General features: G+C 32.1%; 1 protein-coding gene across 2 annotated transcripts in view; it reads left to right on the plus strand.

Moving 5' to 3' along the window:
• Positions 1-18260, plus strand: part of CSMD3 (CUB and Sushi multiple domains 3) — a 1186187-nt gene that overhangs the window by 852358 nt on the left and 315569 nt on the right. For both annotated transcript variants that reach the window (XM_082364543.1, XM_082364544.1), the window contains 2 exons: positions 12920-13111; positions 17278-17404. In XM_082364543.1, coding sequence (XP_082220669.1) covers positions 12920-13111; positions 17278-17404 — 319 coding nt within the window. The remainder of the gene's footprint in view (positions 1-12919; positions 13112-17277; positions 17405-18260) is intronic.

The following is an 18260-nucleotide window of genomic DNA, read 5'->3' on the forward strand; positions in this document are numbered from 1 at the left end:
TTACAACTCCCTTCTATGTATATAATTTTATTTGAACCTAACTTTAAAAATTACAGGTATTCTAACTGTTGCTATTTTACAGTTGAAACAGCTAAGATTCAGAAAGTTTAAGTAATTTGTGACTTTGAACTTATTTATATATTTTAAGATAGCAGTATTCTTCACGTGAAATGTTTAAGAAATACAATTAAACGTTTTAATAAATGGGGATCCAATGTTTGAGCTTCTACCTATAATTGCAAAACATATGCAATACATGTGTAGTAGTTATAGTTGGTCACCCTTAATGATAATTGGATGGTTTCAAATGATTTTACACTGAAGAGTAGCTAAGATTTTTGTTTGTTTTGCTCTTGTGTTAAATTGCCTTGTTAAAAATAAACTCATATAGAACTATTGTTTTATACTCAAGTCAGCTTTATGACATTTAAACAGGTAGAAGCTCAAAAGACTGAGAATCGTTGAGAGACATAGGTAGGTGGGTTACATCAATTGATATATGAACAAAATGAATTTATTTTACCTGTATCATAATTTAAGAAATAGACTAATTACACCAATGAACATTAAGTCGTATTCAGATAACATATTTATTAAGCTTCTGCTCTGTGTAAGAACTGTTCTAGGAAAGTAAAGTGCATGAAAAACTGGTGATTCCTGGTTATGTGTTTAATAAATTTACAATTTACCAGATCAAATCAGTTTTTTGGAAGTTCAGAATATTCGTGTAATATAGCAAAATAAATTAACAGTATTCAGAAATCTTCACTGTTAGAATATTTGAGAGAATTGAATGAATTCCATAAATTTTCTCAAGAAGTCAAATGAATGAAAGCTATTACAGAAATGGGGAAATTGAAATGGTTACAGCATCAAAGATATTCATGGGCTCCTAAAGGGAATCTGCATCAAATTACTGTTTGTGAAAATGCTCTTTCTTAATGATATAAGTAGGAGACAGGAGACATAATACTGAGATACTATTCTTGCTCCTTGTTTATTTAAAGGTTTTTTCCTACCTGTGCTAGAATTGTTACATTATTAACATTAACACAACAGAAATTAACAAAATGATGTTGAATACATATTTTTAAATCCTGAGAACTCTTGTGTATAATGTGATTTCTTATGACGTCCTCCCAAAGACAAATGAAAATCCAAGCAAATCGTGTTTACAGATATTGCTGTGTGATGGACTAAAAATAACAGTATTGCGGATTATTGCTCAAATATAATTGGTGTGATCTGCTTAGAAGGGCAAATGTTTTTTAATCTGTTTTCCTCTTTCCCTTTTTGTTTTCTGACAGGGCTGGTGACATTTTTCAAGTCATGGCTCAATGTTTACATAATGGTGTTTCTTTGTTCTGCATCATTTTGTATTTCTCTTTGTCTAAAATGTCGGTGGGTTTCATAGAGGAAACCTAGATTTCCTTTTCTGATATGTAAATTCTATGTAATGTGAGATTATTGATGCAAAGATACTGGGCATTGTAGGCCATACCTGGATATAAAATTGAATGGGTTCCTCAGGTGTCTGGAATGAGTAAAATCATTGACTGTTTGTCATTGCTGTGAGCTACTGGTTGTCAAAAAAAAAAAAAAAGAAAAGAAAGAAATCCTTAAAAAGAAAATATTTGAAGTCACTCTTCTTAATGACTCTGGCTGTTCATTATAGGATGTGCATCATTATGAAGATGGAAAGCTATAGAATTGGAAAGAGAGTATAAAAGCAATTATTTTTTAAAAAGGGCAGACATACATCTATGAATATTTTTCAGTCTCAGAACTGAAACTAAAATGTTTCAGTCTATATTCTGGAATTAAAATATTTATAGTCTGCTTCCAAGGTGTCTCTGGATATCACCGGGTCAGTAAATGCTCCTAAGATTTTCTGATCCAATGGCTATGTGCTGAGCTCCTTTGTTAAGGAGGGTCCTGGAAGTAGTAACACATCTGTTATTAAATGTATTTGTTCCTAAGTGTTACTTCTGTTTTTCACAATGGCAATCTTTTTGCATATCTGCAATTATCTTAATAGTTAACCACAGATTTCCTAGCTTTGAAAGAAGCTACTTCCCATCCTCCAAATATACTTTGGTTTCCAGCCTTAGCACCTGTAACCAGGCTTCTTTTTCTTTCAATATGGCCCACCCACCTCGGGCATCAATTGAACTCTTCAACTTCAAGACCATTTCAAATATTTCCCTACTGGTGCTTACCCTGATTCCTTCAGCCAGTTAGCCTACTTTTTAACACTTCTTTTGCAGTAGTCTATATCCACAGCTAATGTAGCTGTTATCACATGGTATTGTGGTTATTTTTGTTTGTTTTGTTTTTTGCAAACATGTTATGCATAGTTCTTCATGGGGCCATTTCACTTCATAATGTCTTTAGTCAGTTTTAGTCCAATTACAACTTTTTACGTATTCTTGGTAAATTAACATGTAGTCTGAATACTGATTTTGTAAAATGTTTTTGTGATATAGAAGATTCTACTAGGCCACATATTTTATATTCCTAAATTTCTTAGAAGCAGTAATTAATTTTTGAACATGAGAGAATTTGCTAAGATGTGCAAACATGGGGGAAAATGGAAAAGAACAGGTTTTGTGTTCGAATCCCTGTATCCAGTCATTTCTAAACCCAAACCCACCCCTGCCATTCTGTGGTATGTTCCCCTTAAAATTATTCCACCTTTGTTTCTGAAACATCTGAGAGAACACTGTGAGATAAAGAGGAGTTCCAATATTCACATTAAGAGGACTAGAGACAGGAGAGAGGAAATTTGGCTAGGGCAGATCAGGTAAGGATTCATGAATGAGGTAGAATTAAAGGTTGTATTGGTGCATCACAGAAAGAAATAGTGGAGAGTATTCCAGGCAAAGAGAATAGGATGAAGAAAGGCACAGAGATTCGAAAGAACATGCTAAGCACATTCAAGGGAAATAGAGCAAATAATTTAATTCAGATTAATCCCATTTGCCTAGCTTCTCACAATTCTAGTTTTAGCATAAACAAGCCTTTTATGACCATCCTTATCTAATGACACCTGCCCTATCTAATGACAGTCATTTTTTATCTACCTTTCTATTATCTGTTTTTTGACTTAACAACATTTACTGTTGTCTGGTTATTTTCATTTTAAGAGACAGAATTGCATTTGGTTGAGAATAAAATGAAGAAATATTTTAGAACAGGCCTTTAAGTTGTGTTTTATTTCAACTGTCTTATTAGTCCATTCATTATATAGTCACTAAGAATAGCAAATGGACTAGTGGCAACAGTGGTTGAGATGCCACTTTTGACGTCAAGTAATGGTAAACCTAACCATGGCTTAAACAATTAGGGTTTATTTTTATCATATGAGAGCTGTGAAGAGAGAAGAGGTAGGCAGATCTTGATTCAGTTGTTAAAGGGCCATGCCGCTGTCTTTTTGCTGTGGCACTCCTAGTGTGTTCACTGTTGTTCTCATGATTGTTGTGACATGGTCACAAGATGGCTACTTTAACACTGAACATATTCAAGGCAAAAAGAAAAAGGGAACAGGTAGTGTCAGCCATATATGTCCCTTTTATCAGGAATGCAGAATCTTCTGTCAGACATTCTTTTATCTCTCTTTGTCCAAAACAGGGCTATATGGTTATGCCTAAATTTCCCAGCAAGGCAAGCTGGAAAAATGAAGCATTTGTCAGACTAAAAAATTGGATTATTATTTGACTATGATGATATACTGCCTGATATGCTTCAGTTACTGCTGGGAGCAAAATCAAGGTTTTGTTCATGAGGGAGAAGAAAAGAAGAGCTATTGAGAAGACAGTGGACAGTGTCTACTATGATGTACAGCTGTAACAGATATTCCAAAACATAATAAGTTCAAAGATATTGTATTAATAGATGCCTCTGTGATTAATGGTGTCATGGAAGTCCAGAGACTCTTGAGTGCCTAGAAAGGAAAATCATTTGGCTCACCCATTATTAATAGTTTTAGTTCTACTATACTAAAAAGACAGTGAGCTTCTCTCACTTTCCTTAACCAATAAATAAATTACAACATACCTGGTATGAAAATGCTACACCACATTTGAGGGGAGAAAATTTCCCATTCCTTAATTTTCTAAAGCGAATTAAATCTCTTCAGTCTTCATCCTTTAGAGTTGTCAAGAAAAATCTTACTTAGTCTTTTGTAGAGAGATCCTTCTTCTCCCAGATTAGTTTCTCGGTCAAGTCTAGTTTGATTTAGAGAACTGAAGCATGGGTAGCTATGCGAGTTGAATGTAAAACCTCTGTGACAAACTTGGTCAGACCTTGACTAACATTAGGGAATCCAATTCCTCTTCCATCCCTCCAATTTCTCAGAATTAACTCCCTCCTTGAGTCAGGCCACTCTTCCATTCTTTTCAAAAATGGCTAACAATTACTCTTGCCCTTGAGAAATCTGAAACTTATTCCAAATAAAAATCTAGATGAGGCATATTTTCAGGTGCTTTATGCAACATAAAGTAATTAAATACGTAGTTGTCTTTCCTAAAGGGTATAGGGGAGTAAAGTGAGAGATATTGCCGCCTTCTAAAGTTGGAAGAACAGGTCAGAAATTAGGATCTCAATACAATATTCTCCCTAAAACATCACTCTGCTCTGGATAATTCGATAATAGAACTTAGCAAAACCTGATTGGATACTCTGACCAGATCCCCTCAGCCGCTCAATACACATTCAAGAATGCATTCCTAAATCTAATGTCTTTTACTGTGTTTCTCTCTGAAGGCTGAGTGGTAGAAATGTCATTTCTTTTTGGTCACATGTCTTGTCTTCCCTTTTATTCCTCTATTGGAATTAACTTATTAATGTGAAAGTTATTCATTGGATCATAGGTTTAAATTTTGTCTTTCTCCACTGGAATGTTTTGTGCTCTGGGAATAAAGAGAACACTGAAGAAGACAAAGTTCCTGCCCATATGAAGCTAACTTTTTAGTGAGACAAGACAGAAAAGAAAGATATGAACAAAAGATAAGAGAACTGCATTTAGAAATAATTTGTAACAGGATGATAGGATAGATAGTTCTACTGTACCCAGTTTGTTCAGGGACTGTGTCTCAGGAGGTGTCACCTGAATTGATACCTGAACTATAATAAGAGATCTGAGGGTAGAGGGTTCTAGGCAGATAGATCAGCAAGTACAAAGGCCTAAGAGACTTCAGCTTGAGTTATTTGGCTGGAGCTGTGTAAGCAAGGAGAATGGGACAAAATGAGAGGTAAAGTTTGAAGCTAGGCAGGGGTGAGGTGGACTATAGTAAGGGACTTAGATTTTATTTAAAAGGCACACAGAGACATTCACCATTGTTAAAACATTAAATATAAGAGTTAAAAATAATACCTAACATTTATCTACTACCTACTAGATACAGATATAACTCTATGAGGGAAGAACTATTATCCTCAGTGAGAAGAGGAGGAAAAACAAAGCACAGAAAAGTTGTTACTTGCCCAAGGTGATATAGCTCATAAGTGCAGATATGGAAATTGAGCTGAGGGCCTCTGTCTCTAGAATTTGCAAGCCTAATCACTATACTATATTACCTCCAATCCAAGTTTTGGATATTTTATATTTAAAATTCCATGGATTTACATCTTTTTTTTTTTTTTTTTTACTGTTGAAGTAGATGTAAAAATAATAATAATTTTTAAAAATGTTAATGCAATTCTTCCTAAAGAAACTTCTGTCATTTTATGCCTAAGAATCTGAATGCTTTATTATTGGCCAAATTTACTATCAAAGAATGATTTAGTCCTAGTATCTCTTATGTTGTTCATGAAATCTTTAAACTCTATTTCTTGAAAATATGCTTCATTGCAGATTCTTCTGGCTCTATTTATTTCTAGTTAATCCACTTTCATTCAGCAGAAAGGAATTGGGTATTTTAAACAATCATCCAATAAAGAGCTAAATTGCACCCTTTTGATAGATTATAGCATTGTCTTCTCAAAAGCTGATCTGGCAAAAGTCCGTGATGCCCAGCCATTAGGCATTACCTCTGGGCCCAGATGTCTTCTTGTTATCACCTCTGCACATTTAATTTTCTAAAAAGCCCATTTGAAAATGTCCATTATCCCAAGGGTATAGTTCAGCTATATCTGGATGTTCTTAGCCTTTGAGTTTTGTTGCTTGAAATAGTTTAGTAATCCACACGGAACATGGCCATTTCAAATTTTATATTCAAATTAAAGATGGGCAATAGCTACTTTGTGATGACATTTCCTGCATACTAGCTTTATAAATATATAATAAATTACCCTATTTAAACTCTTTAATTTAGTTACCAATATGGTCTTGACAATGTTAACCATGAAAAATAATCAGGTGACCTATTAACTCTAACTTTACTCTTAGTATATAATTTATTCAATGCAAATGCAAGTAGAAAATAAGTAAATTACACAGAAGCAACAATGTTACTCTATGTAAATCTGTATCCTATAAACTACTTAACAGGTACATTTGGCATTTCTATTACTCTTTAAATCTTGAAAATTAACCAGGCAATAAAGGAAGTATTGACTAATGCTGCATTATATAGTACAAGGTATTCTAACTAAAATATTGAAGAAATATTTCTTGATTACCTGTCATTTATATATACAATATTGGATATAACTTCTTCATGTTAGAATAACAGAAGAGTCATCTTCATAGCCTTCACATCCCAAAAGCTTTGTAAATTTTGAGCTTAAATATCTAATGACCTACTAACTTACTCCTTATATAAAATTAACTTCTGGCAGATTGAAGACATATGCAAGTCTCAAAACTTTAAAACACTTAGAAAAAAACGTGGCCTAGAATAGCTGTGTCTTTAAGGCGAAAAAAGATTTCTCAAAGAAGATACATGAGCAAAAATCTGTCAATACTCAGGAGCATTCCTGCCCTTCTAAGCACTTCCCTTAAGTGTAGAGACTAAAAATCTGGCACTGCATTTCCCCTGCCCTTGCCAGCCAAGATCTCTGCTTAGATTCTGCTAATTAAAGGCAAACATGTGAGAGCTGAAAGGTAGCTTTCAGCTAGCATTATTTTCCACCAGCATCTGCAGGCAAGAGTGTGGTGCTGGCAGGTGGTTATATGTGGCAGCAGCTTCCCTGAACTCCTGGATTCTTGAAAACCAGCAGTGATCTTCTGACCTTCACGCCCTCTGAATTTCTTTGTATTTTCCCTCTAATTTCTTGTATTGAATTTGAGCAACTCAAAATATCTAAGTGGCTTCTGTTTTCCTGACCAAGTCCCAGTCCTTATTATTATTATTATTTTTTACAAATCTCTTTATAGGGAAATATACCATAAACAAAAAATTTAAATGATATATTTTAGAAGGAGATATTTACAATATAATAGAAAAACATACACTCCATAGAAAGGAATCCTACAAATCAATTAAAAAATATAGCCTAAAAGAAAATATGGGCAAAAAAATTTCACAGTAGAGGTAATTCCAGTAACAATAAGCAAAAGTCAAAAAGTGCTTGATAGAATTTAAGAAATGAAAATTAAAGCCAACATAATTTTCTATTGCATGTTCGCAAAATTGGTAAAAATTAAAAAGCAGTATGATACTAAATGTTGATAATAATTTGAAGAACTTGAAACTCATGAACTTTGGGGAATGTAAATTGGTATAGTCATATAGGAGAAATTTGGTGATATCTAGTAAAATTCATTTTTAGATATGTCTAGGTTGAGCCAATTATGCATATACTAAATTTGGCTGATGACTAAAAATTAACATTCAGGCAAAGCTGAATCCCACTATCCCAGAATGATGTACAAATTTAAGATGTACAAGACACAAACTAGCATATTTAATAATATCACTTACTTTTTCATGCCCAAAGATTAAACTGTGGGAAAGGCTTTGAGTAACATATTTTCTAGTCAGACCTTTATACATGGGATTTAGAACAACGGCAATTAAAAAGAAAAAATAATTATTTACCCTATCTCCTATTCCTCCAGTTGGAAATGCAAAGCAATTATTTGCACAAGCTTTTCTGTTTGTTTGTTTAAACTCTTAACTTCTTTTTTTTCTTTTTAAATACTTGCTGGAAAAGTAACTGTTTTGAATGATTTTTCCAAAATTTGATTACACTGCTACTATTGATATATTTATATAAATGGCTAATTTACATATATAATTTGATATATTATAATTTATATAAATAGATTACATTAGAAGTTACTCAACAAATAGAATTAAAAAGTTAAATTAAATGTATATAGCTTTTCAAGACTCAAAACTGTAAAGATTGTCTTCTTAAAGCATTCTTATAAAGTTGGTCATTTCAAAGTTTGATATGTCTGATTATTAGTTTGATTAGTGAGAAACAAGTGTGTCAGTTTTTTGATTAGTTTGATTAGTGAGAAAAAAGGAATGCATAATTTTTCTTCAGTGCTTTCTTCTCTTTATTTTCCTTATGTCTGAACCAAAGAGGATTATCACAGTGTTATGTATGGTCGTGGATTATTTTCTGCTTTTGAATTTTAAAATGACATTCTGCCTTATATACATCCTTATTTAAATATAAAGAATTCTAAAATAAGACTTTTTCTTGCAAGACTCATGGATTAAGTGGAATTTAATAACCAAATATTAAATATCATTCTTAAAGATTATTCTGCTAAATATTATGTATTAAATCCACCAAAGAATTCTATAGAGCTTAAGATTGTGGTAGAATATTGCTTTATTATTTAAACTTTTATTAAGGTTTTTGGTTTAAAAAAGGATATGTTTCTCTAACGTATTTATCTTATTACTTTCTCAGTTTCCTTATTAACAATCTAATTCCCTTTTTATTTAGCAATTTGAAAGTTCTTACTTTTAGTACATAAAATTAACATATCTTCATTCACCATTCAATACTCTAAAATTTCACTTTAACAGTATTAAATATATACTTACATTTTAGGTGGATTTCAAAGAAATAAAGCATATAAGGACCTTATTTTAGTTACATCAAAAATGCTTACTTACATTCAAAAAGTGATTTTCAGATATCATTTATATTTCTAAGCCATCTGCCGTATTGCACTATTGCTACTATTTTGCTAACCAGATATAACATCACCCTATGTGAATGCACAATTATTCATAAACAAATTGAACAGAAATTATGTTGACGCAGGGATTGAACTATTTATCTTTCATTGGCCAAGGCAGAAGTTAAATAGGAGATTAGCAGATTTTGACTTAATCTTGAGGAGAAAATGATCTATGAATCCCTACATGGTGCATACACCATAGAAACACTTGCATATGTGCAAATGGGGACATAGAAGTATAGCATTTTTATAACAATGAATAATATAAGTAATATAACAATGTGAATGCCCATGAGCTGGAGAATAAGTAAATCAATTTTGGAGTATACCTCCAATGGAATATCATTAGTAGTTAAAATGAATAAAATGTGTGTGTATGTGTGTGCATAAATATAAAAGTAAAAACGCAATGCTGGGCAAAAAATAAAGGCTTAGAAGACTTTTATTTTAATTGTATAATTTATGAAATGTACAGATGCTTGAAAATCATACTGTATATTGTTCATAGACATATAGATATGTGTTAAACATATAAATTATGTGTGAAAATAATACACTAATTGAGAATATTTGCTAGCTCTCAGTAGGGAAAGACCAGAAAGGGATTGGAGACAGACATAAAAGGTGTTTTAACTTGTTTTGCAGTATTTATTTCTTAATAACAATATTAATGTGAATATGAACCAATTAATGTAAATATTAATCTGAAAACTAATCTGAATTAATATTACTATTAATCCGAAGCAACTATCCAATAGTACCAGATGGTGACGTTGTTGTTTTATCCTTTCTACTCTCTTGTAGATTTCAAATAGTAACTTTAAAATGTTAGAAATCCTTAAAGAAATCTGCTATATGGTGGCAGGAAAGGAATTAGATCTCAGTTTAAGTTATTCAGCAAGTCAAAAGGATTTAGGTAATTGAGGATATTCAGTTCATTTGTGCTCTAGAAATTTTCATTTCATCAGAGTATCAAATTTCACAAGGAATGGTGAATATTTATAGTATATATTTTTTCATACACATCTTTATTTGTCAGTTTCAAGTATTTGAGCTTTTCAATGAAAAGACTGGCAGCTGAATGTTTCCATAAAGATAAGACAGTTCTGAATATTTATGAATAAGCAACAATAATTCCACCAAATTGGACTAAATTATGTTGTGCTTTGTAGCTTATATACTGTTGTCCATGTGCATTTTCATCTACAATGCAAAGTATTATAAATTATCTTAATTTACAAAGAATATCTCCATTATACCTCATCACCAGCAATTGCCAACCACATTTACAAAGCATTCAAATTAAGGGAGGATGAATTTGGTAATAAACCTTGAAAAGAGAGCTTGATTTCCATTTTTATTTTGATAAATGATATGTGGTAAAACTCAAAAGTGGCTGAATCTTGAATAATAAACTGAATATTATGTCTGGTAAAAGGAATTCAAACTTGTTATTTTCAATCAGGGACATTTTAAATGTAGTGTTAAGTGTGCAGATCCATACAAAGTAGTATGTCCTAAAAATTTTGTTACTACTTCTGTTGTTTCTACTTCTGTTTTTGAAAGACTGACTTGCTTGACCATGTACCCTTTATATCTCATATATGTCATAATTTGAGTTAACAACTTCTAACCTCTTGTATGGCTCTGTTTCTGAAGCTGTTTGCATTTGCCTTATTTTAACATATTTTCACCCAAATGAGGCTGTCACAGATTGATCCATATAGGAAATTCCTGAAGGTTTTTTAACTGTCTCATAAATTTCAGTTTCTCAACAACATTATCTTAGCTTATTTTTCAGTTGTCTCCTAGAGATAATTGCCTCTAAGAATCACACTCATTTATGAACATTATGGAACATCTGTTATGTGCCAGATTTTGTGCTGGGTAGGCATTGTGGGAAAAAGAAAAAAAGTGAAATAAGTCCAGTCTATAGGAAAATAAAGAAAAGAAGCAAATGATTGTATATTAATTAAGGTGTGTGAAATAATTCTGTTGGTTAACAGAGGAGGGAAAGATGAAGAACCCCTAGAAGAGACTAGGAAGAGCTCCTTATGTTCTCCAAGAGCTAATGTAGCCCTTAACATACAGAAATTATAGTATAAATTCAGTACTTCTAGCTGTACATTTCTGGTAATTTTATGTTTATTATGACACTCTAGGAAGTCAGTACTATAAATTAGTGATTTGTCATCAGTGAGCTAATACATCCTTTTTTGCTTTCTAGTTCAAATTTAGATTAATTTGGTCAAAGATCTGTGCCTACAAAAGAGATACAAATCTCTTTTTGATTATCATATGATTTAAGATGTACATAAAAGTTGTCCTTTTGTCAAATATTATTTGTCTTGAAATCACAGACTTCCCGAATTCATGAAGCTATCTGGAATATTTATCATAGTCCTCTAGTCCCAGAAGCTATAATTGTTATAATTTAGCACCTAATTATTGTTGGTGCATTCATTATATCTTACATTTATCATACATTTATGTAATTTGTAAAACATTAAGGGCAGAAGAATTCCTTAGCTAGGGAGCTTAGATTTTGATAACTAGTGTCATGTTTGATTTACATTCTGAAGTAACCTTTTCTAGTTCTTTCAGTATCTTAATAGTGAATTGTGCTATGACAGTTTTTTAATATTCATCTTTATTAATTTTATTCTGAATATGCACACAAAGTGTTCTGGATCTACAGAGATTATTATCATTTAAGTGATATAATTAATAATAATAATAGTAATAATAATAACTGTGTCAGCATCCCTTTGACCCAGTCCTTACCCCTGTAGTAACACGATGAAAATCAGATGGAAAGATCTACATGAGTGACCAGGGACAAGGAATAAAGAAAAATGCACGTGCTGTGCTTAAGATAGTTGTCTTTAACTCCTCTCCTGAAAGGAGGAAGAAAAATACTTCTGCTCTTTGGAGATGGGATAGAAAGAATTCTCGGTTTTTATTCTAACCTTTGGAATGTAAATTTAGGGTTTCAATAGTCAGATTAGCCTCCTGTGTCTCCAGTTTTTATAATCTAGAGATGTCTGTAAGGTTCTGGGTCTCATTCTTCCTTGAAATGTAAACACAAACCCCCTTCAGAGTTAGGTTCATCTCTGCAGTTCTCTCACTACTCAAACAGTTGTAACTTAACTTCTCAAGTGTTACACTTAGCCCAAGATCACAAGTTTCCAGCAAAAGTCATGTGGAAAGCCCCAACCCTTTAGAAATTGAAAATATGTTCTCTACACCCTACTCTTTTTTTTTTTTTCCCTTGTGAGAAATTTTGAGAGTCGTACATTCTGGAGAAGGCAGAAAATAAAAATTCAGAGTTCTTCAAACTGATTACTGTGTTATATTGACTCTTGATAAAGTATATTTTAAATATAAGGCTATTTCACTTTCTTCTAAGACTATAAAAGTAAAGCAGTCTAAAGTTATATTTGCAGTGGAGATATTTGTTACTTGGACAGTTATGATTTCACATATTTTGTATGGATTTTAATTTTTCATTATTTGATCATAATAGTTACATTGGTCAGAATCTATTAGCTGCAAATCACTTGAAGCAGGCAAGAATCTTACTACTATAAGTTATGATATAGTCATATAGACCATGAGGTAGCATTGCTAAATTTGAATAATACAACAAATTCTAATTTTTGAGAAAAAAGCTCTCTATGGTGGCTGTAAACTAACAAAATTAAATACGGTAAGAGTAATAAAACCAGGAAAAAGTATGTAATCATATAAAAAAAATAAAAAGGGATGATTTGTACAGTTTTAAATCTTCCTGTTAAATTTTGTCTTTAATAAACTTGTATTTTCTCATAGGTTTTGAACTTTCACATTGTGAGGATCCTGGCATTCCACAATTTGGATACAAGATCAGTGACCAAGGCCATTTTGCTGGTAGCACTATCATTTATGGATGCAATCCAGGCTATACTCTCCATGGAAGTAGCCTTCTCAAGTGCATGACAGGGGAGAGAAGGGCATGGGACTATCCTCTGCCATCCTGTATTGGTAGGATACTGCTTTAGGTTTTCATGAAATAGTTCTATGGAAGTGTTATTAAAATATACTGTACCTTTTCAAGTTATTCAGTCTGTCTACACACAACTCATACTTTAATCAAAAAGTTAATGAATTCATAACTCAGATTTGTGGAGAGTGAGAGGGTTCTTTTCATAATCTTACCAGTGAGTACATTCTCTTTTTTGGGTAAAAAATGGTTTGAAGCCATTATGTTTATCTTATCTTGATATAAAGTTTAACTCACTACAAAAATATGCTGAAACTCTTAATCATACACATTTATTGAATCACATTGACCAGTTTTGTTTTTTGTGTTTTTTTTGGGTTTTTTTCAGATTTGTTTTTATATACAAAATTATTGCTTATGCTGGTGTCAAGGTGGATTAAAAAACAGTAAACTATTCTCAATAATTTCAAAGTCTTTATTTATACACTTTTTCAAAAACTAAAAATGCATATGTTTTTCTTATGTGTATGTATCATGACATAATTAAATGAATTTCGGTAACAAAAGACAATGTGAGAGTCAGTGATATCAGATATATTGCCTACATGAAGCTATAGATTGATCATTTTCTCTCTTGTTTGTACAGCCGGAGTACAATTTTATTGCTACCATCTTTAGATTGATTAACAAATAACTGGGTATTATGTGAGAAGCAGGGTGGATAGAAAAGTGTTGATAAAGACATCTGCTTTTTTTTTTCTTTTTTTGCTCCAATATCAAATAGGTGCCATGCTGGAATACTAGGACAATAAAGATATTTAAACAATATCAAAACATTTAAACAAAACACTAACTCCTCAGTAGGGAACAAACATGATTCTTCAGCAATTCTTATTTCTTAATGGCATTTGTGGAAGCACATATCCATTCTGTGTCAGGCCCATATGGATAAAATTGACTTAAACTTTTTTTTTTTTAACAGCTTTATTAAGTTGTAATTGATATCTTAAAAAAATGCACATGTTTAATGTATACAATTTGATGAGTTTGGAGACCTAAACCTTTTGAGATAAATTTTAATGTTTGTTATTTGATATGGTCAACATAGGAATCTCCACAAAACTTGAAGGAATTCAAATAGAAAAAAAATGAAATGCTAGTTATTAGAGGTCTTGCAACTAATTGCAGTGTTTTTGATGACATGAGTCTTCTATTGGTTTATTAAAACAGTGATTCACACAGAAAGCAAACATACTTTTATCTAACCAGAATGCAATTATAGTGCTTTCCTTTCAGATGGCATCTGAATTTTGGATAGATTATGAGGATAATACTACAGTAACAACCTAAATTGACAAAGTTTGAGATTCTGGAATATGACCAACAGTCAACCCACTGTCATTGGTTATGAGAACAATGTAGCACTGATTAGTTCTCTCTGAAGTTATATTCTTTGATGTGAATATGAAATATATTCAGAAAATCATTAAGGGTTGCAATAGCACAAAAGTATAAACTTGTAAATACTGACTTGCCCTGTTGTCTTTAAAATTTAAATCATAAACAAATACATTGAAAAACATATATTTTCCTTATATGTTGAACCAAGGTGAAGATATTTTTCATTTTTTGGAAAAATTTTATGCAAATAGGACATTTGGCCTGGGATCAGAAAGAAGATTTTAATTTTGTTTGCAATGAATCAATGCACTTTATGTTTATGAATCTGCCAAGTCAAAATTTAGTGACTTGACACTGCTCAAGATTTCATGTGAAGGGTAATCTTTTTTTTTTTCTAATGATGGTTGATCAGGAATAACAGCTGAAACAGTTGGACACATGGTGTGTCATGCTATGACTTCCATGATAACAGGAGATGAAATTCTATTTTAGATGGTGTTCTTTACTGGCAATAATTAATAGCTTTACCACCTGGCCTAAAATCATAATTTTCTATGCCCATTAACCTTAAATATCTATTATGATTATATTTTTGCCTTTGCCAAATAAGAAACTTTTTCTCAATTATATGGATTATTTCTAGGTAATTATGTTTCTGTAGCTTATACATTGAGCAAACAAAAATTAATTTTTGAGACACCATAGCCAAAGAACTTTAACCTGTACACCTTCATTTTTATCTACAAATGTAAGACTTCTGTCAGAATATGAACCCCAGTGTTATGGTATATCACACTGGTTCATTTGAAATAAAAATACCAATAATATTTGTAGCAAAGAAATATGGAAAAAGAAAGAGGTATGTTTAAATTCAAGATAAACACAGTACCCAAAATTCCAGTCTGCCTTGAAGCTGCTTAAAAATTAATCTGGAGGAATGAAGTGTCAAATTTGTTCTCATAAGAAATATATGCCAATAATAGTGATAAATCATTAAAATGATGAAAAAGGAATTATTATAGTTATAGAGTTCTAGGTTGTCCAACAAAGTTTTTATTTAAAAAATGAGAAAAACCTCAGTAAGTGATGGTAACTTCTTAAATACAGATATCTTTTCATTTACTTTAAAAATAACTTAAGTTTATTATTATAAATTAAATTAAGCTAATGTTGCAATACAAAATAAACTTGCTTAGCCCTCTATAGGTATGTGTATCAGTTAGGGTTCTCCAGAGAAGAAGGATCAGTAGATCTAGATACAGATCTGTCTGTCTATCTGTAATCAAGAAATGTATTTATTTTGAGGAACTGCCTCATGCAGTTGTGGGAGCTGACAAGCCCAAAATCCAGAGAGAAGGTCAAAAGTCCAGAAACTCGGGCAGGACTTAATGCTGCAGGCTTGAGGGAGAATATCTTCTTGTCTAGAAAACTCCACTTTTCCTCTTAAGGCCTTCCAATTTATTGGATGAAGGCTACCCACATTATCAAGGGTAATCTTAAAGTCAACTGATTGTAGATGTTAACCAGGTCTATAAATAGCAATACCTAAACTAGTGTTTGATAAAATAACTGGGTACTGTAGCCTAGCCAAGTTGACACATGAGACTAACCATCATAGTGTGCTAAAACGTAACACCTAAAATCTTTGAAACAATTTTACCTACATGAATAGAGCCTACAGATTTGAACCATGATATTCGATTGTTATTAGGTCTTTTCCAAATGCTGAAACTTTCTGTCTTTGACCTTCTTTGCTCTAATAATCGAAACAAAACAAAACAAAATCCAAGATGCTTACTTCAGTCATTGAATTTGAGTAAGACAGTAACACTGCAGAGAACAAGCAAAATAAATATAGTAGTATATTCAAATATTTAAGCAAGAAGTAAAATAATATGGATTTGGCTTAGTTTTTGGTACTATGATAATCTGGAAATTTTCAAATGTATAATGTATTACTACACTGTGGTTTCCAGGATTTAGAGATGTAGAACAATATACTAATTAAGCAAACTATTTAGTTTCTCTCTTCTCTCTTCTCTAGAAAGAGAATTCTTTCTAGATTATTGGCTTATCAAAGTAAAATCATTCCAGATATCCCAATATATTAAATATTATTAAAATGGAGAGGGAATTCCCCAGAAGATAAAATTTTTATTATAGTGTATGATGATGCTTACATTTTTAATTTGATAAATTTTATAAAAATTAGAGACCGGTTTGATTTCAGTTTAAATCAAAACTGAACTAGATTTAACTGAAGAAAAATTTAATAAAAATGCCATTTTGACTTTCGGGAGGTTAGAAGCGAAAGAGTTTAGAGTGATTTAAAGGGGAATAAAAGGACAATGAAATTTAGAAGGCCTGAGGGACTGCAGTAAAGCTTATGTTTTCTCAGAGGTGAGGTAGTAAGATGATGAATTATTCAGCCTACAATCAACTAGCAGTGAGCAACTTGCCATCTGTTTTTCCTTTTTACATTATCATTATTTAACAACACATCTTAAAATGTTTGGAAGCCTAAACTCAGAGTTTTGAGTGTGTACTTTTTCAATTCCCTAATTAGGTTTATTATATTATTTTTATATGATCTGACTTGAGATTCTTTTTTTATTGTACAGTATGTTCTTGCTTCAATTAATACCTTAATCTGAGAAAGCATATACAAATATATACTTTCAATAAGAGGAGAAACCAATCTCTATTTTCCTTCAGGTGAAAAAATATATACTCTTGAGAAATTCGTAGATTGTTTAGAAAGATTGGCATTAAATTGTGACTTAAAATTGAATTAATTTTTTACTAGCTGAATGCGGAGGTCGTTTTAAAGGAGAATCATCAGGAAGAATCTTATCTCCTGGTTATCCCTTTCCATATGACAATAATCTGCGTTGCATGTGGATGATTGAGGTAGATCCAGGAAACATTGTCAGGTAAATGGATTTTATTATTTCAAAATGACCAGGGAATCTGAATTTCCCTGATCAGCCCCTATATACAATATCAATTAATATCAAGATTTTTCAATGTTTTTTAACCTTGGCAAAGAAAAACATGGTTTTTATATGTTTAAAATATGAAAAAAAAAAGTATTCACAAGCATGATTTATTGATTTGTGGTCCACAGCAGTAGTTCATACAGCCCCTTAGAGAGAAGCGTTTCAGTTATAAGAGGGCACAGAAGGTGCGAATTTTTCCTACTTGTTGGCGATGCTATACTTTCAGTTATGCATGACTTAAGACGCTGAGTCCATCATTTTGATAGGTATACAGAGTTGTGCAGATCACTGTCATAAGTTCAGCCTCATGAACATTTAGAAGAAATAAGAATGGAAGAGGACTCAGTACCTATTCCCTGTCTTCCCTAGATTTAGGCATATCTCTGAAGCATTTGCTTTCTTCCCACGCTCTAACCATGTTAGCGTTCTGTTCCTGCTGAGTTTAGTTAGGTGGCTCACAGTTCTTCACATAATTTCCTCTTAGATGATGGCGGAACCGTAGCCTCCTAAATTAACACCAGTCAGGTTTCCAAGGCGCACCTGCTCTCAGTTCTAGTTTAACTATTATTGTTATGACTAGGGATGAATTAGTAAATGAACAAATTCCCCTTGACATATGAGCTAGCTATTGTGTTATCACTCACAAAACAGTGACATTAAGAATTGCTGCTTTATATAAATGGATTTTCAAACAGGCTTATGGGTGATGAAGGCAGTTTTATGAAAAACAAATATTGTCCTTCAAATAACATGCTGCAAGGTGTACTCCATGTATTGTTGGATGCAGTGT

This window comes from Balaenoptera borealis (genome assembly GCF_965194805.1).
Source record: "Balaenoptera borealis genome assembly, chromosome: 17".
Lineage (NCBI taxonomy): Eukaryota > Metazoa > Chordata > Mammalia > Artiodactyla > Balaenopteridae > Balaenoptera > Balaenoptera borealis.